The 19,628-nt window shown below is 50.6% G+C and overlaps 1 protein-coding gene across 6 annotated transcripts in view; it reads left to right on the top strand.

Moving 5' to 3' along the window:
- LOC116950708 (peptidyl-glycine alpha-amidating monooxygenase B-like) overlaps positions 1-19,628 on the top strand; it is a 50,344-nt gene that overhangs the window by 24,842 nt on the left and 5,874 nt on the right. For 5 of the 6 annotated variants that reach the window (XR_012946441.1, XM_032968690.2, XM_032968688.2 and 2 more), the window contains 19 exons: positions 575-632; positions 2,354-2,444; positions 3,359-3,447; positions 3,693-3,776; positions 5,394-5,442; positions 5,616-5,683; positions 6,600-6,683; positions 7,575-7,651; positions 7,954-8,057; positions 8,195-8,361; positions 9,862-9,994; positions 10,555-10,671; positions 12,079-12,151; positions 13,372-13,582; positions 14,284-14,514; positions 15,860-15,984; positions 17,902-18,004; positions 18,898-18,957; positions 19,211-19,414. Coding sequence is in view for 5 of the 6 variants with exons in the window: in XM_032968690.2 (XP_032824581.1) it covers positions 575-632; positions 2,354-2,444; positions 3,359-3,447; positions 3,693-3,776; positions 5,394-5,442; positions 5,616-5,683; positions 6,600-6,683; positions 7,575-7,651; positions 7,954-8,057; positions 8,195-8,361; positions 9,862-9,994; positions 10,555-10,671; positions 12,079-12,151; positions 13,372-13,582; positions 14,284-14,514; positions 15,860-15,984; positions 17,902-18,004; positions 18,898-18,957; positions 19,211-19,414 (2,128 nt within the window). In the remaining variant the exon portion in view is untranslated. The remainder of the gene's footprint in view (positions 1-574; positions 633-2,353; positions 2,445-3,358; positions 3,448-3,692; positions 3,777-5,393; positions 5,443-5,615; positions 5,684-6,599; positions 6,684-7,574; positions 7,652-7,953; positions 8,058-8,194; positions 8,362-9,861; positions 9,995-10,554; positions 10,672-12,078; positions 12,152-13,371; positions 13,583-14,283; positions 14,515-15,859; positions 15,985-17,901; positions 18,005-18,897; positions 18,958-19,210; positions 19,415-19,628) is intronic. The other variant, XM_032968691.2, reaches the window with a different exon arrangement.

Here is a 19,628-nt window from a genome sequence, read left to right as displayed (position 1 = left end):
TTTCTAAATGTTCCTTGAGAATAGTAGACTTTGTAATTTAACGATCCTTAAAGTGCGCTCAACTCAACACATTTGTCAATAACACTGGCATTAAGAGGAACTATATATCATAGGCAACGTTTCAGGCAATAACCCTTCTTCACATGTGTATATAGGCCCCGTGGTGTAAAGTGCAGTCTCCACCTCTCTCTGGCTTGCCTATTTACGTGCTATGGCCAAGGATGGCTGTTGCCGAAAACTTTGCTGATTATGTATTTTTCCTTTCAAGGCGTCTGGTGTTATTGACGAATGCGAGAAGTTAAGTGTCCTTGTGCACCACTGCCAGTCCGGTAGCAGCAGCTTCACCAAATAATTTGTTCAGGGTCACTGTGTGGAGGCTATTCCTTTCTCCTTTGCCACGAACTAACTTCAAAACCCATGAACTCTACATTGTCTCTTAACGAGCGGCATACTGCAGTTTACCACCTGACCCACTCAGCTTCTGTGAGACAGCATGGGCGGTCCCGGATGCGTTGATGAGACCGTGTTTCTCTTGTGCCGTGCGCTGCATGGCGTGCGTGTGTGTGTCTTGCAGCAAGATGCCTACCTTTGCACCATGGTGTCTGTGCCTTCCCCTCGGACCATGTACATCGGTGAGCCTATGTCACGCCACGGTCGCGCGCATCGGTCAGCGGGTGTTGCATGGTCACGTGATTTATAATGCTGCACGGCTGCGTTTTATTATTCGTATGGTTATGCTTATTTATACTATTAAAATTGTAAACTGTTTTTAATGTTAGCAGGTAAGGCCCACTGAGCGTTATAGCTCTTTTTCAGAAGCAACCTGGCCAGAAATGATAGCTCAACGAAGTGGCTTATCACGTGAAAATTTTACGCAGTCCGAGGGAGTTAACGTCTCACCACCGGGAATGCCTCGGTGTGTCCCAGGGCTCCTTTTCGGAGGTTGTTGTCGAGTTTTTCGCAGTGTGACGTTGATGTTGCCATTGTAATTGTTCAGCATTGAAATATTTGACCAGTACCAGTTACCTTGCGTTGTGGTTTTTTTTGTAGCTATGGTAAGAAACGGGAGAACCTGTAGGAAAGCCATGCAGGACACCATTGCAGAACACGGGGAGAACATTCAGACTCCACACAGAAAGGCTCTCCCGAGTTGGGAGTTGAACCCAGACTTTTTGCTTGGAGGCACAAGTATTAACGCTGAGCCACCTTGCCAACAATGTTGCATTGCTGCCTTGTGCAGGAATGAAATGGACATTGTCTCCCGGCAGGCTGACGGATGACAATATGCATGACTCATGTGTTCGGCAGGCATTGTGTGTTCTAACCATCTTCTTGCCCAATAGGCTGTCGACACCTTGTGGGAATGCAATCTGTTGCTTTTATTTGAGTGCAGCGATTTTACAAAAGGCCTTTCGATGACAATACAGCTGCAGTGAGCAAGTTTTATTTTACCTAAGATTATACCCCTCTTTGTCTGCAATTCTATTGGTTGCAGCAGCCAGTGGGGGTTTTAGGGGTGGAGTTTGTAGCAGGAGTAGCTGATGGTTCAATTGGAGTGTCTAACATTATCGTCTGCTCTGCTTACTGTAAATGCTGTACATGGCCTGCATTCATATATCTGCATCACAAACGCACTCTGTGTGACTTTGCAAGTCCGACACGAACATTTTATCGTCTGTGAGCCTTTATCGCACTTGTTAGCCTGTGTTATATGATAGTTTGCATTTCATAAGCCTGTGCTGCTTTCTCGCAAACACCATTTAACTTGTGTTCCACTTTCGCCTACCACACTCGGCATGTTTTACATGGTCGTGTACATTAGTAGACCGTGTGCGATGAAGAGAGATTGTTATTTTGAAGGCAGAGGGGGAGAATTATGGACATGAGGATGTACTTACGTATGTTGAACTTCTTTCCCACCGTACGTAGCCAACCGTGCTAATTGGAGGTGTAATGAGAGAGGACTTCCCTACTGAATAAGATTTCTCTATCCAAGAAAACAGTTGAGTCAGAGACATAGTAGAAGAGAAAAGCCTTACACCAAGGCTTCAGCAGAGGGATGGAGTCAGTCATGCAGTCAAAGGGAATTACTTCCGCACCTCAGGAGCCTCCATGCCCGTAAATAATTCCTGTATTCCACAAATGTTTACATACACAGGCTGTCAAACAGTTGTTTCTACCCTGTAAGGCTGAGCCTCGGTCACATCCATCCGTAAGTCGACGTCACGCAATGATGCCTAACACCAAGAGCCCTCGCATTACATTTACGTGTGGCCTCGGGGTAATGCTGAATTACTCTTAAGCATACTCCTGTGCTCCTGTGCTGCTGTGCATGTGGCGTGCTTACCAACAGTCGACTTCGTTCCTCGGGCAAACATGAGAACGGCGCATCATATGATCCTGTTCGGCTGCAAATCGCGGGAACCCACCACCAATGTATCCTGGTCAGTGTCGTTCACGACCCCCACGCGGCCCACACGCGGCCCACACGCGGCCCACACGCGGCCCACACGCGGCCCCAGTGCGACCCCTGCATGGCCCCGATCGGTCCCACACGCTGGCCCCGACACGACCCCCACACGGCCCACACGCGGCCCCAGTGCGACCCCAGTGCGACCCCTGCATGGCCCCGATCGGTCCCACACGCGCCCCACACGCTGGCTCCCACACAACCCCCACGCGGCATCCGCTTACGAGATTGTCCTGACCACTCATGAGCGCTGCGCTTTTGCTCACCACTCGCGCCTATGTTGAAACAATTTAGACACACGACTTTGCTTATCAACACCATTGGTTATATTTTTTTAACCCTCTATCGCGATTGTTAGCCTGTATTACACGACAGTTGACAGTGCTAAGTCTGCTGTACATGATCGTGCACGTTTGCATCTCAAGACACTGCACACAAAAGAAGAGAGATGCATTCCAAGTAAACCTGGAATGTTGGGCCAACGTTGGTTCCACCACGTTGCCAACATTGGCCCAACATTGCCACATTTGAATGGGGTATTAGATCGTGTCAGATGGTGGCAAAATGTAATTTTGAAGGCAAAGGAGAAAGTTATAGAGAGGAGGATATGAGAAATTGATCTTCAACTTTTCGGTGAGCTTAATAATGATTGGCACTTTAAACGTTTTGTACAGGTGACATTTTGATTTGTCGGGCGGTGGAGTTGTGTTACGAAATGAATTTGGCCAGATAATTACGTGGCCTAAGGCAAAAAATCAAACCTGAATCGTGTATTGTTTTACTCTACTGTTCCATGGGACTCAAAGATGTGAAAAATACCCTCGTCCCTTGTGCTCCTGTGTGGTGTGCACGCGTGGTGTGCACGCGCGTTTTGTGCGTGCATTCCAGGGATTGCGGGAGGGATGTCAGTCCCTGCCAGGATTCCAGTATCATGTACGCCTGGGCACGCAATGCCCCTCCCACGCGGCTGCCAAAGGGTACGCACGCACGCACATATACGAGCACACACAACCTTGATCGTGTAGAGATATATTCTTGTTACAGCCATTGCATCCACTTTATCGAGACTGCATTTATCCATCCACCGACCGTCGCAGCCACCCACTCGCCCAACCAACAAAACCAGGCAGCCACCCAGACACTTACCTAGCTACCCCCCTAACCACTCAGAACATGCCCACCCAGCCAGCCTTGAATTGATTTTAATTTGATTTCTCCTCAGATGTGGGCTTCCGCGTGTCAGGGAGCAGCGATGTCAACTCCTTCATGCTGCAGGTTCACTACGGGGACATCTCCACCTTCCAAGGTAGCAACGGCCAGCGGTAGTGGTGGTGGCAAAGTTCCCACTCAAACTGAAACGGAACCAAAAACTCAAGTGAGGGCCAGGTGAAGCACTGAAGGTGACTCCAGACTGAGGGTTTGCTGTCAGGGGCAGGACTAATGCTAGGAATCGGTTGCCTAGTTTCTTCGTGTTATGGGTGAGACTGGCGTTTGGTTAGCTATTGTTCTCTACCCTCTAACTTGTCTCTCCCCATTGCAAAGTTTGGCTTTTTCAATTTGTCAGTTTAACATGTAGGCTTTCGCGACCAATATTATTCATAATAAAGGTTTTTGGGTTAGATCGCGTTTATTTATAAATGTGTCGTAACCCTCCACCACCCGACATGGCCAATCAGCAAAAAAAGTGTCACGTTGACAAAAAGACAAATAATTCACTACTTTAGCCCACCGGTGTGTTGAAGAGTGAATCCACATTTACAGTTTGAGTACGACGTTTCGCTGGTAAATACATCCAGCATCATCGGGCAATTCGCCAGAATGGTAAAGCCCTCGCTTGCTCCCGGTTTTATATAGAGCAGCAGGTTGACGTCATCACATTACATTTTGATTTAAAGAATTACTAATCTACAACTCATTACTAATCATAACCAATGACTGATCACTAATCGATTATATAATTACAATACCCCCCCCCCCTCCGCCTCTAATCACTGCACCTGATATGAGTTAAGTGATGACGTCAACCTGCTGCTCTATATAAAACCGGGAGCAAGCGAGGGCTTTACCATTCTGGCGAATTGCCCGATGACGCTGGATGTATTTACCAGCGAAACGTCGTACTCAAACTGTAAATGTGGATTCACTCTTCAACACACCGGTGGGCTAAAGTAGTGAACTATTTGTCTTTTTGTCAACGTGACACTTTTTTTGCTGATTGGCCGTGTCGGGTGGTGGAGGGTTACGACACATTTATAAATAAACGCGATCTAACCCAAAACCTTTATTATGAATTTTTCAATTTGTGTTAACTTCTCAGTTTTTGTGGTGTTGACAGGTTATGGATTCTAGATCCGTTTAGTGATACGGGTAGACTGAAATTATTCCAGGTCTGCTCTCAAGGGATGGACGGCAATGAAAGCGGTTGTCCGGCCGGGTGGCTCGACAGACGAGAGAGCAGCTCGCAAATCAGGAGGTTGAGAGTTCAAATCATGGTTGGGGGTTTCACTCAGCTTATCAATCCTGCAGGGTCGATAAAATGAATACCACTTTGTGTGTAAGTCAACAGTGGTTGTCCTTTGGATAGTCTCACCCTCTTACATAGGAATGTGGAATTTCCACAACGAGCTAGAGCTGGTAAGAGGAGATAAGCACCAGTGACTGAATACTCATTTGAGCAAGAAATAACTTTTTTTTACTTTTGTTTGACACGTGAAATATCCCCGTAATGTATCACTCCAGCTACCTTACAAATAGCACTCGTTGTAAATGCCATGATTGGTGAAGGTCGACGTTAGTGCTCATCTTCATTGGCCCAGATTGTGGAGCCAATAAAATATTTTTTTTGCGCGAAAGCGGATGAGCCGTGTTTTGCAAAACGAAAAACAAAGAAATGGCATATCCATTGCACTCGCGTTTGTTTCAGATCGGCACAGTGACTGTACAGGAGTGACTCTTCACCTAACCTACCAACGGTGAGCTTGCTCTTTTAAGTCGACTGATTAAACACGTTGTTGAATGGCACGCTATTAACTCGGGAATTACAGCTATTCCACGCGTTTATTGAGTGCTGCTGCGATACCGTACCTCGCGTTTGTGTTGTCCATGCATATGCGTGTTCATTGCCGCCGCTGCTGTCTCTTGACAGACAATCGAAAATCGCTGGAATCTACCTTCTCATGTCCCCGAACTTTAATATCCCAGCTGGAATAAAAGGTGAGGTCAGGTGTTCTTCAGCAAACGCAGTTGAGGATTCTAACGAATGTAAATGCACTGTTGTGTACACAAGTTGAACTAAAGGCATGGAACCAATAACTGCAACAGCCAGTCATCTGTGTTATTTAATTGCTTCAGAGTTTGTTTTGCACAAAGAAAACTGGACTTTTGTGAGCCAGACATACGCGTTTGTGTCTTTGTGTGTTGGCATGCGCGTTGTGTAGTGGTCGGAGTGTTGCGCTACAAACCCGGCGACCCGAGTTCGATTCCCACTTACGGCCACCAACACCGTGTGACAATTATCTGAACCGATCCTGGGCCTCACCTAGGTCGACTGAGCCTCAAATGAGTACCTGGTGCGGTGTGTAAACAATCACCACTGGGGAGACAAACGCGGCCCAGCATGGAGCTGGCCACCCACCCCCTCATGTGCCGTGCCGGCTTTCATCGGCGCTCGCTAACAGCGCTTGCCCCAACAGTCTGTTAAGGATATACGGGGGATCTTTATTCGCGTGCGTGCATGGGAATAGCTCTCCCTGCTTATTTTTCATTTTTTGCATGTTCGTATAAAGGAGGCCTATTGCAAGTGACTTCAGAAGTATATTTGTGAACATCGGCTTCCGGAGTCATTCTCTAGCAGAGTGGTGCACTGCTCACTGCAAGAGTTATCTCATCATGTCGTGGCATAACGCCAATAGCACAACAAGCACAACTGGAATATGTACACGTCTACATGTCCAGCCCTTTTGCCAATTCACTGCTGGATGAGGGCCTCATCTCACCTGGGCCGATTTTTTGGAATATAATAATCATACCTGAGGTGGGGGGAGCGTGGACTGGGGGGAGAAAGAATAGTTGCTCATCCTGTTAACTCCTCTCCCTTCCCTCTCTCACCCTCCACCCTGGCACGTCGCAGAGGTCAATGTGGACATGGCGTGCGTGTACAACAAGGAGGTCCCCATCTACCCGTTCGCATACCGCGTGCATGCCCACCACCTCAGTGAGTGATTGTTGCTCGCACGTGCACCCTCGTACACGCGAGTGTTCTCCCTCCCACCAAAGTCCCATGCTCACGTCCGTGTCGCGGATTGTGGGCAGCGGCTCATGTACAAACGTATGCCGCACGTATATGTAGCCAGCTGCACTAATCGGAGGTGCCAACGTTCCCGTGCCGCTAACCCACTGATCACGTGGGGGCGCTGCCTGACATGTTCGACTATGGTTGAAGCTGTTCCCCTGAGCCGCTGCAGTAGCCATGAGAGCCTACCATGAACCACGAAACCATCGGCTGGAGAGGCTAGGTCATCCGTGGCCGGGCTCTTTCTTGGTGCTGCCAGGGAAAGGGCTGACTTGGGAGCAGGTGACATTTAACCACGTGACGGTGATGGTGTCACCTAAAAAAAGAACGCTCATAAGGAATGCAATTTTAAATCTCTTCAATGATGATTCCTGAGTGATGGGGAATCAGACCAAGGACCTGACATTGAGCGGAGGACTAAATACATTTCTCTCTCGACCGCCTGGTGCCCACCTTCTTGGCTTGGAGTCGCGTCGAAGTATCTCCTTGCTCCAATGAACGGTCATCTCATTGGCAGGTCGGAGCTGCCGGTGAAAATGTCACATTCCTATAGATCTGGCCAGTCTCTCCACAGGACGACTGTTGACTCCTTTCCAAGTTGCGGTATGCTGAGTCTACGGCTGACCGCCATTTGAACTCTAAAGTACTTGCTTTTTGGTGATGCATGTTCGATTTGTTTGTGTGGTGGCCTCATTGATCGCACCGTTGTGATTTGGAATGTTTTAATCTTCGTTCGTTCCCACTCCCTCTCTTCCCCACTCCACCTGTGCGCCCGCTGTTCCACGGTGCCGCGCGTGCGATTGGTGAGCGCAGGTCAAGTGATCAGCGGCTACCGGGTTCGTGACGGTAACTGGACGGAAATCGGCCGGCAGACCCCACTGCTGCCACAGGTGAGCATACCCACTATAACCCTCGCCATCCCCTAGCCTCACCATCCCATGGCTTCATCATATGTTGTCCTCCCTCACCACCTTCCTTCCACTAGCCTCACCTTTCCATAGCCTCACCACCCCCTATCCTTGCCATCCTCTGGCTGCACCTTCCACTCCTCTCATCTTCCCCTAGCCTCACCGTCTCCAATCCTCGCCATTACTGTGGTGGTAGTGGTGTTATTAGCCCCCGAGGCACCCAGCGGACTCCCCTTTCTTCCCCTCACTCCAAGTGTTGCGCTGTCGCAATGTCGCCCCTACAGGCGTTCTACCCGCGCGCGGAGCCCATGGAGGTCAGGTTGGGAGACATCGTGGCGGCTCGCTGCGTCTTCTCGGGGCTCGGGATGTCCGAAACCACCTACGTCGGGTGGGTGACTCGCCGCGCTGGCGCCACGTAGCACGGGCGCACGCCCCCTTCCCGTTGCGCCATCTCACCCGCGCCGCCGTCGTGTGCGTCTCCCCTTCCCCCTCCCGTTTGTGCACCCACCGTCCCCGCGTCGCCAGCATGAACTCGGACGACGAGATGTGCAACTTGTACATCATGTACTCGACGGACGCCTCCCAGGGCAATCCCAGCATCCGGTGCATGAAGCGTGGAGAGGCGCGGCTCTTCCGAGGAATTCCGGCGATCGCCAACGTTCCCGTGCTGATGCCCAACCGCTCGCCCGATGGTATGTATGTTGAACTTGTTTCGCACCGAACATAGCCAATCGTGCTCATCGGAGGTGCGGATGGTGAGGCCCTGCCTTGCCCTGCTCAGCCTGCGTTCGCTGTAGCAGCAGATTCCGCCGCCGCTAAGAAAAATAATAGCGATGTCGTTTATCAACACAAGCCTCACTGGGTCTGGAGACTTATTTTAACACTTGTCCGTCAAGGTTGAAAGTGTGATTGCATACTAATTATGTCTGTAACATGTGGTCATAACGACTTGTAAAGATGGTACGTTATATGGTAAATTAAGTTTGAGTGTAAAATTCGAGTTGCCCTCTAGAAAATTGGCTTATTTTACCAAAGGGATTTCCAAAACTGGAACGATAAAAACGCAGCGCTCAATCGATCGGCCTTCATTTCCAAGGGCGATAACATCACAAGTCGCGCGCACGCATCCCTTGCCGATGATGTAATCATGTGCGATGTCATCTCCCCACGTCACACACCTTGTTCCGTCTCCTTATTGTTGCGGCCTCTTTAGCATGTATTTCGCATCGTTTCAATTTTTCAATGAATGTGTATTGACATACATGGTGTCACTACTGTGTAGCGACAGTACCGAGTGATGAGTGGTACTGTATGCGTGGTGCCTCTCTATGGCACCAGTGTGAGCATGTCACGGAATGGCTCACTCGAGGGCAGGGTCCGGGTGTCACTGAGGTCGGGTCAGGACATGATGTCCTGGGTGAACTCGAGAGGACACGTGACCGGACGAGGGGGCAAGGGGACCCCCAGATGGGGGTGTGAGGGTCACGTGATGTGGAACCAGGGCTCCCCCGAAGGATCTGGAAGGGCAGAGCCGGCCATGCCGCAGCTGTTATAAGCCGAGTGCCGAGAGGGATCTGGGCTGTTGAACTCTGGGAATGAAGCCGAGTGCCGAGAGGGATCTGGGCTGTTGAACTCTGGGAATGAAGCCGCCGCCTACGATCCTCGGTCACCGGTCTTCGCTCGTGGACCAGGCAGCCTGTTAGCTGTCCTGGTCTGACTATATAGATCCCCTCGAGTGTTAGTTAGTAGCGGTGGTCACCGCCCTATGTAGTTATCCTGTTAGCGTGAAGCGTTACCTGCTGTGTTAGTTAATAAAACGTGTTGCCTACGAGTTCAAGTGTGCGCCTCAATTTGAACCCACTACAAATGTCTAAATTTCCATGTGGCTATGTTGTGGCCAACATAATGGCAGTCCAACAATATCCATTGTTGTACTTTACTTTTGTGCCTCCACGCTCCGTGCCTTCACCAACCCGCACAGTGAAGTGTGGACAAATAAGCCCACGACCCGCACGGTGTGGTTAGGCCCTCATCCAGCAGTGGATTGACGAAGGGCTGCACTGGTGCCTAATTTCCTCAGCGCGGGTGACATCTGACCGTCCGCTCATCGGTCGCTTGGTCTGCGCTGAAAACGAGGACTCCACCGCTCGGCTGTCACTCTCGCGATGTCCTCCCCATCCCTCCCACCACAGACCTGAAGCTGGAGCAGGACACGCAGTGGCACCCAGAGGGGGTCACCCTCGGGCAGGTGACGGGGCTGGCCGTCGACACGGATGACCTGATTTATGTGTTTCACCGTGCTGACCGCATTTGGGACCCCCGTCGGTCAGAAGCTGATGCAAACACGCATACGCACACACTTGCGCGCAACACCCAAGCGTTTGCACCCACACACAAGTACACTCACAGCATACGCATAAGCACTATCGTTCATATATAAACCATGAACCAAGACAAAGACCCCCCTTATGGCCTTAACAGGCAGTTGGGGCAAGTGCTGTTAGCGAGCACCTATGAAAGCCGGCATTTTACTTGAGCGGGTGGGTGGCCAGCACCATGCCCGACCACCTTTGTCTCCCCAGTGGCGATGTTTATACACCGCACCAGGTACTCATTTGAAGCTGAGTCGAGCTGGGGGAGGCCCAGGACCGGTTCAGATAATCGTCACTAGTGTTGGCTGTGACCGGGAATTGAACTCGGGTCGCGGTTTCATAGCGCAATGCACTAACTACTGCGCCACCACTCCCATGCGCAGATACAGGACATACATGCATGCATGAGCCTCGGACACTTGACGTGTACTCAGTGTACCTAGCCTGGTACAAGCACTGTGGTGACTTAGTGGTGAATGGCACGTGTGCATGTCTGTGTGTGTTGGTCCTCAGCTCCTTCAACAACCGAGATGAGTTCCTGGAGGATCATCTGGGCCCCATCGCTGAGGACACCATCCTGGCATTTGACCCAGTGTCTGGGCACCTCGTGCATTCGTTTGGCAAGGGCATGTGAGACACACAGCACTCGTACATGCACACGTACATGTAGAGCCCTTGTTGTCAATCCACTGCTGGATGAGGCACTCTCCCTGGCTTGCGGACCCCAGATGATTATGTGACCATACTCGCTGGGCTGGGCTGCTGGCTGTGCACGTGGCCTGTAATCCTGCGCCGTGGAGGCGAAGGTTGGTGAATTGTTGCATGAATGCTGTGCAACTCCCCTCCCGTGGTGCCTGCACCACGACTTGCCGTGAGAGGGCGGCACATCAAAGTGTGGGGACTACGTCTGTTCCATCTGTATGTGCGTACGTACGTTGAACTTCTTTCGCACCGTACGTAGCCAACCGTGCTAATCGGAGGTGCAGGGGAAGAACAACAAACTGAAGTGTTACCCCCTCACTGCCTGTGGTTTTTCTCTGGGTGCTCAGGATTTCTCCCACATTTGTAACACTCAGAAATTGTCCGATAACAACCTTAATATATAGAGGACTGCAGAGCTAGGGTGGGGAACTTTGCCCGGGCTCGACGCCTGGCTGCCTTCCCACTTGTTTGTGGTTCATCTCGTCTCTGGAAAGCTCACTCTGTGAGAGTGAACAAACACTGTGTGGTGTGCGTAGCAAGTTGAAATTATTATTGTTATTAAATTTATTTGACTGAGCGTGGGAGACTGATAAAGGCGAGTTGCTCACAGTTCGATGGGACTCGACGCCTAAACATTTCTCAAAAGTTATTTCAGTGGCATGTCTCCCTATAATTACGTTTCCCAAATGTAAACGTTTTAATAGACACATTGCTCTAGAGACAAAATAAATCGCATGCCTTTAAATAGACAATGGCCAAGGATGATAGTGATGATGATGATAATGATGATGTTCTGCATCCTATACAATTCAGTGTTAACAGCTTTAATTTTTCCTCCCTGTCAGTCGTGATGGATGCTTTCCTGTGTGGACCCACGTGAATAATTTATCATAGCTTCCCTACAGGAATGTTGTACATGCACGTGTATGTAGGTGTGTGCATGTGTATTGCAGTGTTGTAGAGTGGAGAACGGGAGTGTAGCGGTTAGCGCGCTGCGTTACGGCGTCCCGAGTTTTAATCCTGCTTACAGCCAACACCAGGGACCAATGTCTGAACTGGTCCTGGGTCTCTCCTAGGTTGACTCAGCCTAAAGTCAGTACCTGGTGTGGTGTGTAAACATCGCCACTGGAGAGATAAAGGTGGTCGGGCTTGGTGCTGGCCACCCATCCCCTTTGTGTGCCGTGCCGGCCTTCATAGCTGCTCACTGACAGCACTTGTCCCAACAGTCTGTTCAAGGCGATACGGGGGATATACGTCTTGTGTGTATGTGCCTGTGTCTGGATGTACCTCTGTCTGGATGTACCTCTGTGATCACCGGTGTGTTTCTGTGTTCAGGTTTTATCTACCACATGGACTCAGCATTGACTTTGAGGGCAAACTGTGGGTGACGGATGTGGCTCTGCATCAGGTGGGTGCTAACTGTAATACTGAGCCTATGTTTATATTATTTGGGTCTTTCGGTAAAGTCACGCAGATAAGTTCAAAGAAAATAACAAAAAAAATAACAACAAAAAACTACGACGTTTCGATTGCAACACAAACATTTGTCCTTCCTACAGTCTTGAAAGCTTTAAGTCAAGATTTAACCCTATGTTGATGAATGTCGTTGGCCAAACATCCAATATAGGACGACAGAGCTTGGGCAATTCCAAACGATTGCTAACAATAGCCCAAGCACTTCTATCCGCCTTCTCGCTTGTCTGTGCACGCTACAAATTCTATAGCATTTTCAGATGCAATTTTGGATGAACGATGCAGGTATATAAAAATAAAACGTGATTTTTATATTTATGCAGGAGAGTCTCACTGGGTCTCAAGAGATGCCTGTATTGGGAAATTTGGCCAATTTTTTTTGACAAATGTTTTTCTTCATGTGGAAGGAAACCCGAGTGCCTGGAGGGAAGAAATGCATACTCAGGGAAAATATTGCAAGGTCCACACAGATACATTTTACAAGTCAACTTGCTGTTCTGCCTTATCGTGGCTACCTCTCGGCGCAACTGGTTTTGTGAGCTCACAAAATCTGTGTGACCCACCGCATTTTGCACTTCCAAATCGCTGGGTCGCAGATGTGCGCCACTAGGCCTTACGTGAACAAGATCACCCGTAACTAATGGTGAATTAACGTCGCAGGTGGATGTCTTTGCTTGGATTCCATGAGTTGATTCCACTCTTAACTAGCAAACGTTAAGGGCTCTCGGGCACGATGAAGACCATCGCATTCACTTTATTTAGAAACATTTCGGAATTTAATTTCTAGCCCCCCCCCCCCCCTACTTTGTGGACCAGAGATCACTTTGAGGGATGTCGGAGGTAGCTCTTTGATATCCGCTTACGTGGTTCGCTCTCTCACGCAAACGGGCCGCACTGCTGTGTTGAGAGAGATCCATCCGAACGGACGCTGTGTCTTATTCCATGACATCGATAACGCATTCGGAATAAAATATATATTGTTTAATTGAACACCTTAAAGGGCTTTCTCACCACGCACGGCCTGCTGTAAAATGTCCGTTAAACGCCCCGTGTCATTGCTCGTCAGCGGAGATGCCTTTTGCTTTGGAGAGGCTATCCACTGGGGCCAATTAACAAAGAAGAAGCGCAGCTTGACCAGTCCGTCTTCCGCCCCAGGTGTTCCGCTTGGCCACCGGGGGTGGGAAAGAGCCACTGCTGACGCTGGGCCAGCGCATGCGCCCTGGCGATGGCGCCTCGCACTTCTGCAAGCCCACGGACGTGGCGGTGGATCCACGCTTGCGCCTCGCATTCATCTCCGACGGATACTGCAATGGCCGCATCGCGGTGTTCTCCCTCGACGGCACCTTTGTCAGAGAGTGGGGCACCGGTGCGTGCAGCCAGCCTCCTCCGGTCTAGTGCCAGTGTGCGATTGTGTGTGTGTGCCTGTGCGTGCCAGTGTGCGATTTTGTTTGTGTGTGTGTGTGCGTGCCGGTGTGCGATTGTGTGTGTGTGTGTGCGCGAGTCTCTGTGTTTTCTATTTTGTGGCGAGTGATGTGTGTACTTGAGTGGTGTGCATTTGTTTGTGGCGGCTGAAACACTGAAGGGTGGCACAGCAGGCGAGCGCAGGTTGGTGAATCTACATGTCAACTCGTTTAAATCATAATGCCTTAGACTACGCTTGTGCAACGAGCCTTCAACATTTCATTCGGCCTCAAAGTGCACCTAGCCTGGCGCAAGAGCTATGATGGGATCACCGACTCTTATTGGCGAATGGTCGGCTACTGTTGAGTAATTTGTAAGGGTCTGTGTGTTTTTGATTTGTGGTATTGGCAAGGGCGCTGTGAATTAGCGAAGGGTGCTTATAAAGTATGTTATGGTCGGTGAGTTCGCCATCAGCATATGTACGTATGTATGTTGAACTTTTTTCGCACCATACATAGCCAACCGTGAGAGTCGGAGGTGCGGGCTGTATTTCAATTAATCAGTTTGCATGAAGTGTTCTGTGAGCGTTCGTTGTGTGGCAGCTGTATCTTGTTCACGCGCACGCTCGCACGGTTGTGACCTCGTGCGCACGTCTCCTGCCACCAGAGGGCTCCAAGCCGGGCGAGTTCCGCATCCCCCACGCCCTCACGCTGGTGAGCCGCGTGTCGGACGACGCCGGCAACGACGGCGGCGGTGACAGCAGCGCGCTGTGCGTGGCGGACCGCGAGAACGGACGCGTGCAGTGCTTCCGCGCCGACGACGGCACGCGGACGCGCACCATCGAGCACGCGGCGTTCGGCGGCCGCGTCTTCTCGCTCGCCTACACGCCGGCTAGCGGTACGGCTCGCTCCGCTTGGACACCGGCCGGCCGCGAACCTCACACCGGCCGGCTGAGATGGCGCTTGAAAGCGTTGCTGCGAACGGAGGTGTCGGGGCAGGCCGACACCCCCGTGGGTTCGCGTCGGGGCGGCCACGTTTGGCGAGCTGATGGTCGTCTCAGCCCAGTCACAAGTGAATGAACAACACAACTCGGATGTGTTACGTTTGGTTTTGGACTTGACTTGGAGAAACTCCAGCTCTTGAGAATTCAAACTCAGTTTGACTGTCTTGCGAATCACTTGGAGCGGGAAAGGTTTACCTGCGCTGTGTAAAAGATAAAGAGGCCACCTTAGGAGAAAGAAATCCATTACACTGCTGTGTGCTGCTATGCAAAATTTCCGAATGTTTTCTTCATCTCATCATCGCTTTGCCGGCAGCACGGTCGGAACAAGTTGGGCCATAAAAGACGGCACGTGTTTCGGCACAGCGTGGCCCGTTTTGACCCGCATCGACGAGTTATAACGATGCCGTGAAAACCAAAGCTGCTGCTTTCCAAAGGTGGTCCTATTGCACCTGAACCACCCAATGTTGTGGTCTGTGGGTGATCGAACAAAGACCGCATTCTTTTATATATTTTATTAATTGGTTTTTGAGCTTGCGTGTTTACACAGCGCAGAAATACGGGAACCATGACGTAGAGCATTAAGCAAGGCTGGTAACGTAACCCGCCAGCGGTGCAGGTATGAACACATCGCTGCCAGGTTTGTGACAACAGGCCGCGGCGTAGCTGGCGAGTGTGCAGGCAGCGCAACTGCACTGGGGCCCATTGGCCGGAGAGAGCCGGGAGGTGGGGGGGGGGGGATATTGGACAGGAGTAGGGGTGGGCCCCATTTCATTACTTGCAGCAGGGCCCACACCAACCATGCTGAGCCACTAGCTACAGGCACCTTTTGGACGGTGCTGTATGTATATATGTTGAACTTCTTTCGCACCGTACCATAGCCAGCCATGCTAATCGGAGGTGCAAAAGTGTGTGTGTGTGCTGGGTGTGCGGAGTGGTAGTGTAGCGGCTAACGTTTAGCGCTACACACTCGGCAACCTGAGTTCGATTCCTGCTCATGGCCAAACACGAGTTGACGATTGTCTGAATAAGTCCTGGACCTACCCGAGGTCGACCCAGCCTCCAATGAGTAGCTGGTGCAATGTGTAAACATCACGAGGGAGATAAAGGCGTCTGGGCGTGGTTCTGGCTACCCACCTCATACTTCATGCCAGCCTTCATAGGTACTTGCTAACACCACTTACCCCAACAGTCTGTTAAGGATATACGGGGGGTCTTTGTGATGGGTTGTGCTGTGCTCAGGTGGGCTGCTCTACGTGCTCAACGGGGCTCCTCTGACAGGAGAGGAGGGCGGAGAGATGCCCAAGGGCTTCGTGCTGCGCTATGACACCGGCGACATCCTCAGCACCTTTGTGCCCAAGGACGAGGTGGACTCTCTTGCCATCACTCTGCCCGTCTGTCTGAACGTCCATCCCCTTCATCTGTCTGATTATCCGTCCATCCGTCTGTACGTTCATCTTCGTGTCACGGTGGCTGCGTTAGCCGTGAGAGAGGCGATGTTCCCAAATATTGCCGATTTGTAATGCGAGGTTTGGATGAGCGGATTATTCGCCTGTGATTCTTTTGATTTTTTTTCTCCTTGCAGTTGTATACAGCCTTTGCTGCCCGTAATTGTTGCCATAAATCTTTTTGTTGTTGAATACCTTTAATCCAGGAAGTGGCTTAGGTGGATTCTGACTGGTAACTCTGCATGCAAATGACTGCCAACAAGTTGGGCTGTGTGCGGTGGTCGCGAGATACTGGACTCGACTTTTTTCTGTCCGTGCATTGTGCTCAAATTGCAAACAGTCCCCCGAACGGTGGACTCTCAAAAAAAAAGCCTTGAAAATCAGTGAGGATCTTTTAAATTAACGACGACGGGTTTCCCTCTGTTTACGAAAGGGATGCGTTCCTCAATAAACACGCTGTAAAACGAGATTTTGTAAATCGGGAATAGCTTTTCCCATTACTTTTTTCTCCATCCGGGATGTGTTTCGGACAGTCATTCCAACTCTTACCCTAATCTTAAAATTACACACCTAAGTCACTTTTGACAATACAAAAATAATAATATTAAAGAACATCAATGTTAAAACGATTGAATGATAATTGAAAATTAAAATATTTAACCTTTTTGGGGAACTCACCAAAAGATGTTCTGCATGTTGGAACGACTTGCAAAGCGTTGTGGAGGCGTTACTGCTGTTGCATTGTGACGCTCTCATTGATGGATGACGCAGCCTCCTAGGTGCTTGTTGTTTGATGATCTCACGGCGAGTGCCGTAGCGAAATTTCGTGAACGCGGAAATTCGATTTCGTTAATCAAAGAGTGTTCATAATTTGTCAATTGCGTCAACGGGAAATTTCGTAAACCGAACGCTCGTAATTCGAGGGATACCCGTATTGTCATTAATCAACCTTTAACCGTTACATCCTGAAGGAGTAGTTCTCACTCAAGACGAGTGTGGGAAGAGTGCTGTTCTTCCTTGTGACCCTTACAACTTCCACATTACTCTAGTAGGAAGAAGGCCTGCTCGTACCAGAACGGTCATGGTGGTTCTTTAACCATACCTCACCACGCTGGTGAGTGCGGGGGTTGGTCACGGGGCGGGGAAGCACCAGGACTGATTCGGGTGCCACTCGCCACCGGTTTCCTCCGTGGCTGGAAATGGAACTCAGGCGGACGGACTCGCTCTGTAAGAGACTATTCTCATTGCACTTAAATTACTGGAGGAAAGGTAATTCAAGTTTACCAATTAACCATATTACGTGTAAGTTAGATAACAAATTAACTTTATGGCGGTACCCGGGGTACCATAGCACCCCCCCGGCTCTCGCACAGTGTCCTTGACGCAGTCATTTTTAGTCTGTTGATGGTCGGCAATGCGGCAATCGACTCATCTCGACGAGCCGTACACGATGCACCACCACGGTGCGTGCGAGCGTTCAGGGTTTCAACCCAATCGTCCTCGCTGCGTTTCGTCATCGTGGATTGGCAGTGATTTAGGATTGATTGGTACCCCAGTCGCAGAGTGAAGTTCACCCCTGGAAAAAAAGTGTCCCAGAAATAAAATATTTAATTGCCTCGGCCATTTTGTATTATTTGGGACCCCCGGGGAACCGCCATGAGGATCAAATAATCGATTCCTTTAAGGCGGGTAATTTCGATACCAATTACAAACTCCAAATCTAATTAAAGTTACATTTAATTAAAATGTAATTTAGATAGAGTCCACCATTGGCGAATGACCGGTAACGCTTGTGCTGCATCTTGCTGCTGCTGCTGCTCCGTCCCGACCCTGCAGAGGATGCACATGCCTCACGACGTGGCGGTCCTGGGCAACGGCAGCGCTGTGTTCGTGGGCGACACCATTTCCGGGCGCGTGTGGAAGTTCACGCCCGTCGAGAGTGAGACATTCATCACGCCTCCCCTCTCCTTCCTTCCCCTCCCATCACCCCCCCCCCCGCCCCCCCCCCCCCCCGCTATCTCTCGCATTCTCGCAGCGTTGTAACGATAAGCCGCTGTGCAATGGGCGTCGGCGTCATCGCAGTTTTGTCTGGAACTCGAGCCTCACCGTGATCCCTTGTGGCTGTGGATGCCCTCTCAGGCAGTACTTCAGTTCGCTGCTTGCATTTTGCACACTTTGCATGGCCTCTGGGTTTATTTTTTTCACGCGAGAAAGCGCAATTCGGTGGTTCGACTTTTCCCTCCGCTAAACCTTCCTGATGCTTGCGTCTGGTGGTGCCACGCCCATAATCCTGTGCTGAACAAATCTACAGTGAATCATTTATGTTTGAGAAACTGCCAGACCTGCAGAGCTGTGAGTTGCTGAGATAATAGTGGCGACAAGAATAGAGTTTTTGAATCCACCTTTTTGCGTGTTCCACGTTCGTTTGTGTACATGGGTTTTCTCTGTTTGCTCCGGTTTTCCTCCCACGTGCAAACACTCCTTGAAGGGCAATTTGCCACACGCCCAATGTAGCATCCTCTTGACGAAGCATCTGGAGCCTCGGAGAGACTTACCTGAATAAACAACATTTTCTTTATTAGTAAATAACCTCGCAGCCCCTCCCTCTCACCCCATCCTATGATCTCTTGGTCAGCGTTTATCCCCCGCCCCCACGCCCCGTTTGGCCGTCCACCTTCCCCTGTCTCTTTCACGGCATCTATGGCCTCTTGCTGGTGTCTGCTCCGCTGGTGTCTGCCACACGCTTTGCGTTTAGCCCTCCGTAGACTCTGCTTCGGTCTTTAACCTCGGTGTCTCCTCCTTCCTCCCTCTGTGTCTCCTTCTCCTCGCTAGAGGCCATCCACCGCTCAGTCAAGAAAGCTGGACCATCTAATGTGCATGTAGGGGCTAGCGGTAAGCAGCCACACCTCCAACAAGAGATTCGCTTTTTACTTCATCGCTCTCAGAGTTGTATTTGTTTTGGTTATCGTCTGCCTCTTTGTTTTTTGTTTGCAGTAATTACATGCAGAGAATGGCAAGTGCTGCTCATCTCGTTGCAAGAAATTCATCCCCAAGCAGTGTATCTATAATTGGAGGATGCGTTTCTTTAATCGGTAATGATGTGTGCACCTCCCCGTGCGCACGCACGCTGCAACTGTCCACGCAGAGTCGGGAGACCCGCGGCTGCTGTCGGGGTCGCAGCACGGTCCAGGGGATGCGGTGGTGGCGCCCGCTGCCCCTGGGGTGGCGAGCGGGCGTGCCACCCTGTCGCCCACATTCTTCGCCGCGCTTCTGGCGCTCCCAGCCATACTCGTGGCAGCGGTTGGGGGCTACATGGCGTGGCGGCACCGGGCCTACAGCGAGTTTGGAGGTGAGCGACGTCCACTCCCTGCTGCCTCTGTGGTGTGTTTAACTGTCTTGGCACCCACAAAGCAGACAGCTCTGGTGATAGCAGCAGGACCACCACCAACAACAACCAGCAGCAACATCGCCATCAGCGCCACCGCCCAGCGACGACTTCACTAGCAGCACCGCTTAAATCACCGCCATCTCTCTTAGGATCTTCCACTTAAAAATAAAGATTA

This window comes from Petromyzon marinus, chromosome 40 (assembly GCF_048934315.1).
Source record: "Petromyzon marinus isolate PM22_M1 ecotype Great Lakes invasive population chromosome 40, UKy_Petmar_22M1.pri1.0, whole genome shotgun sequence".
NCBI lineage: Eukaryota > Metazoa > Chordata > Hyperoartia > Petromyzontiformes > Petromyzontidae > Petromyzon > Petromyzon marinus.
This window is presented reverse-complemented; position numbering and strand designations above follow the sequence as displayed.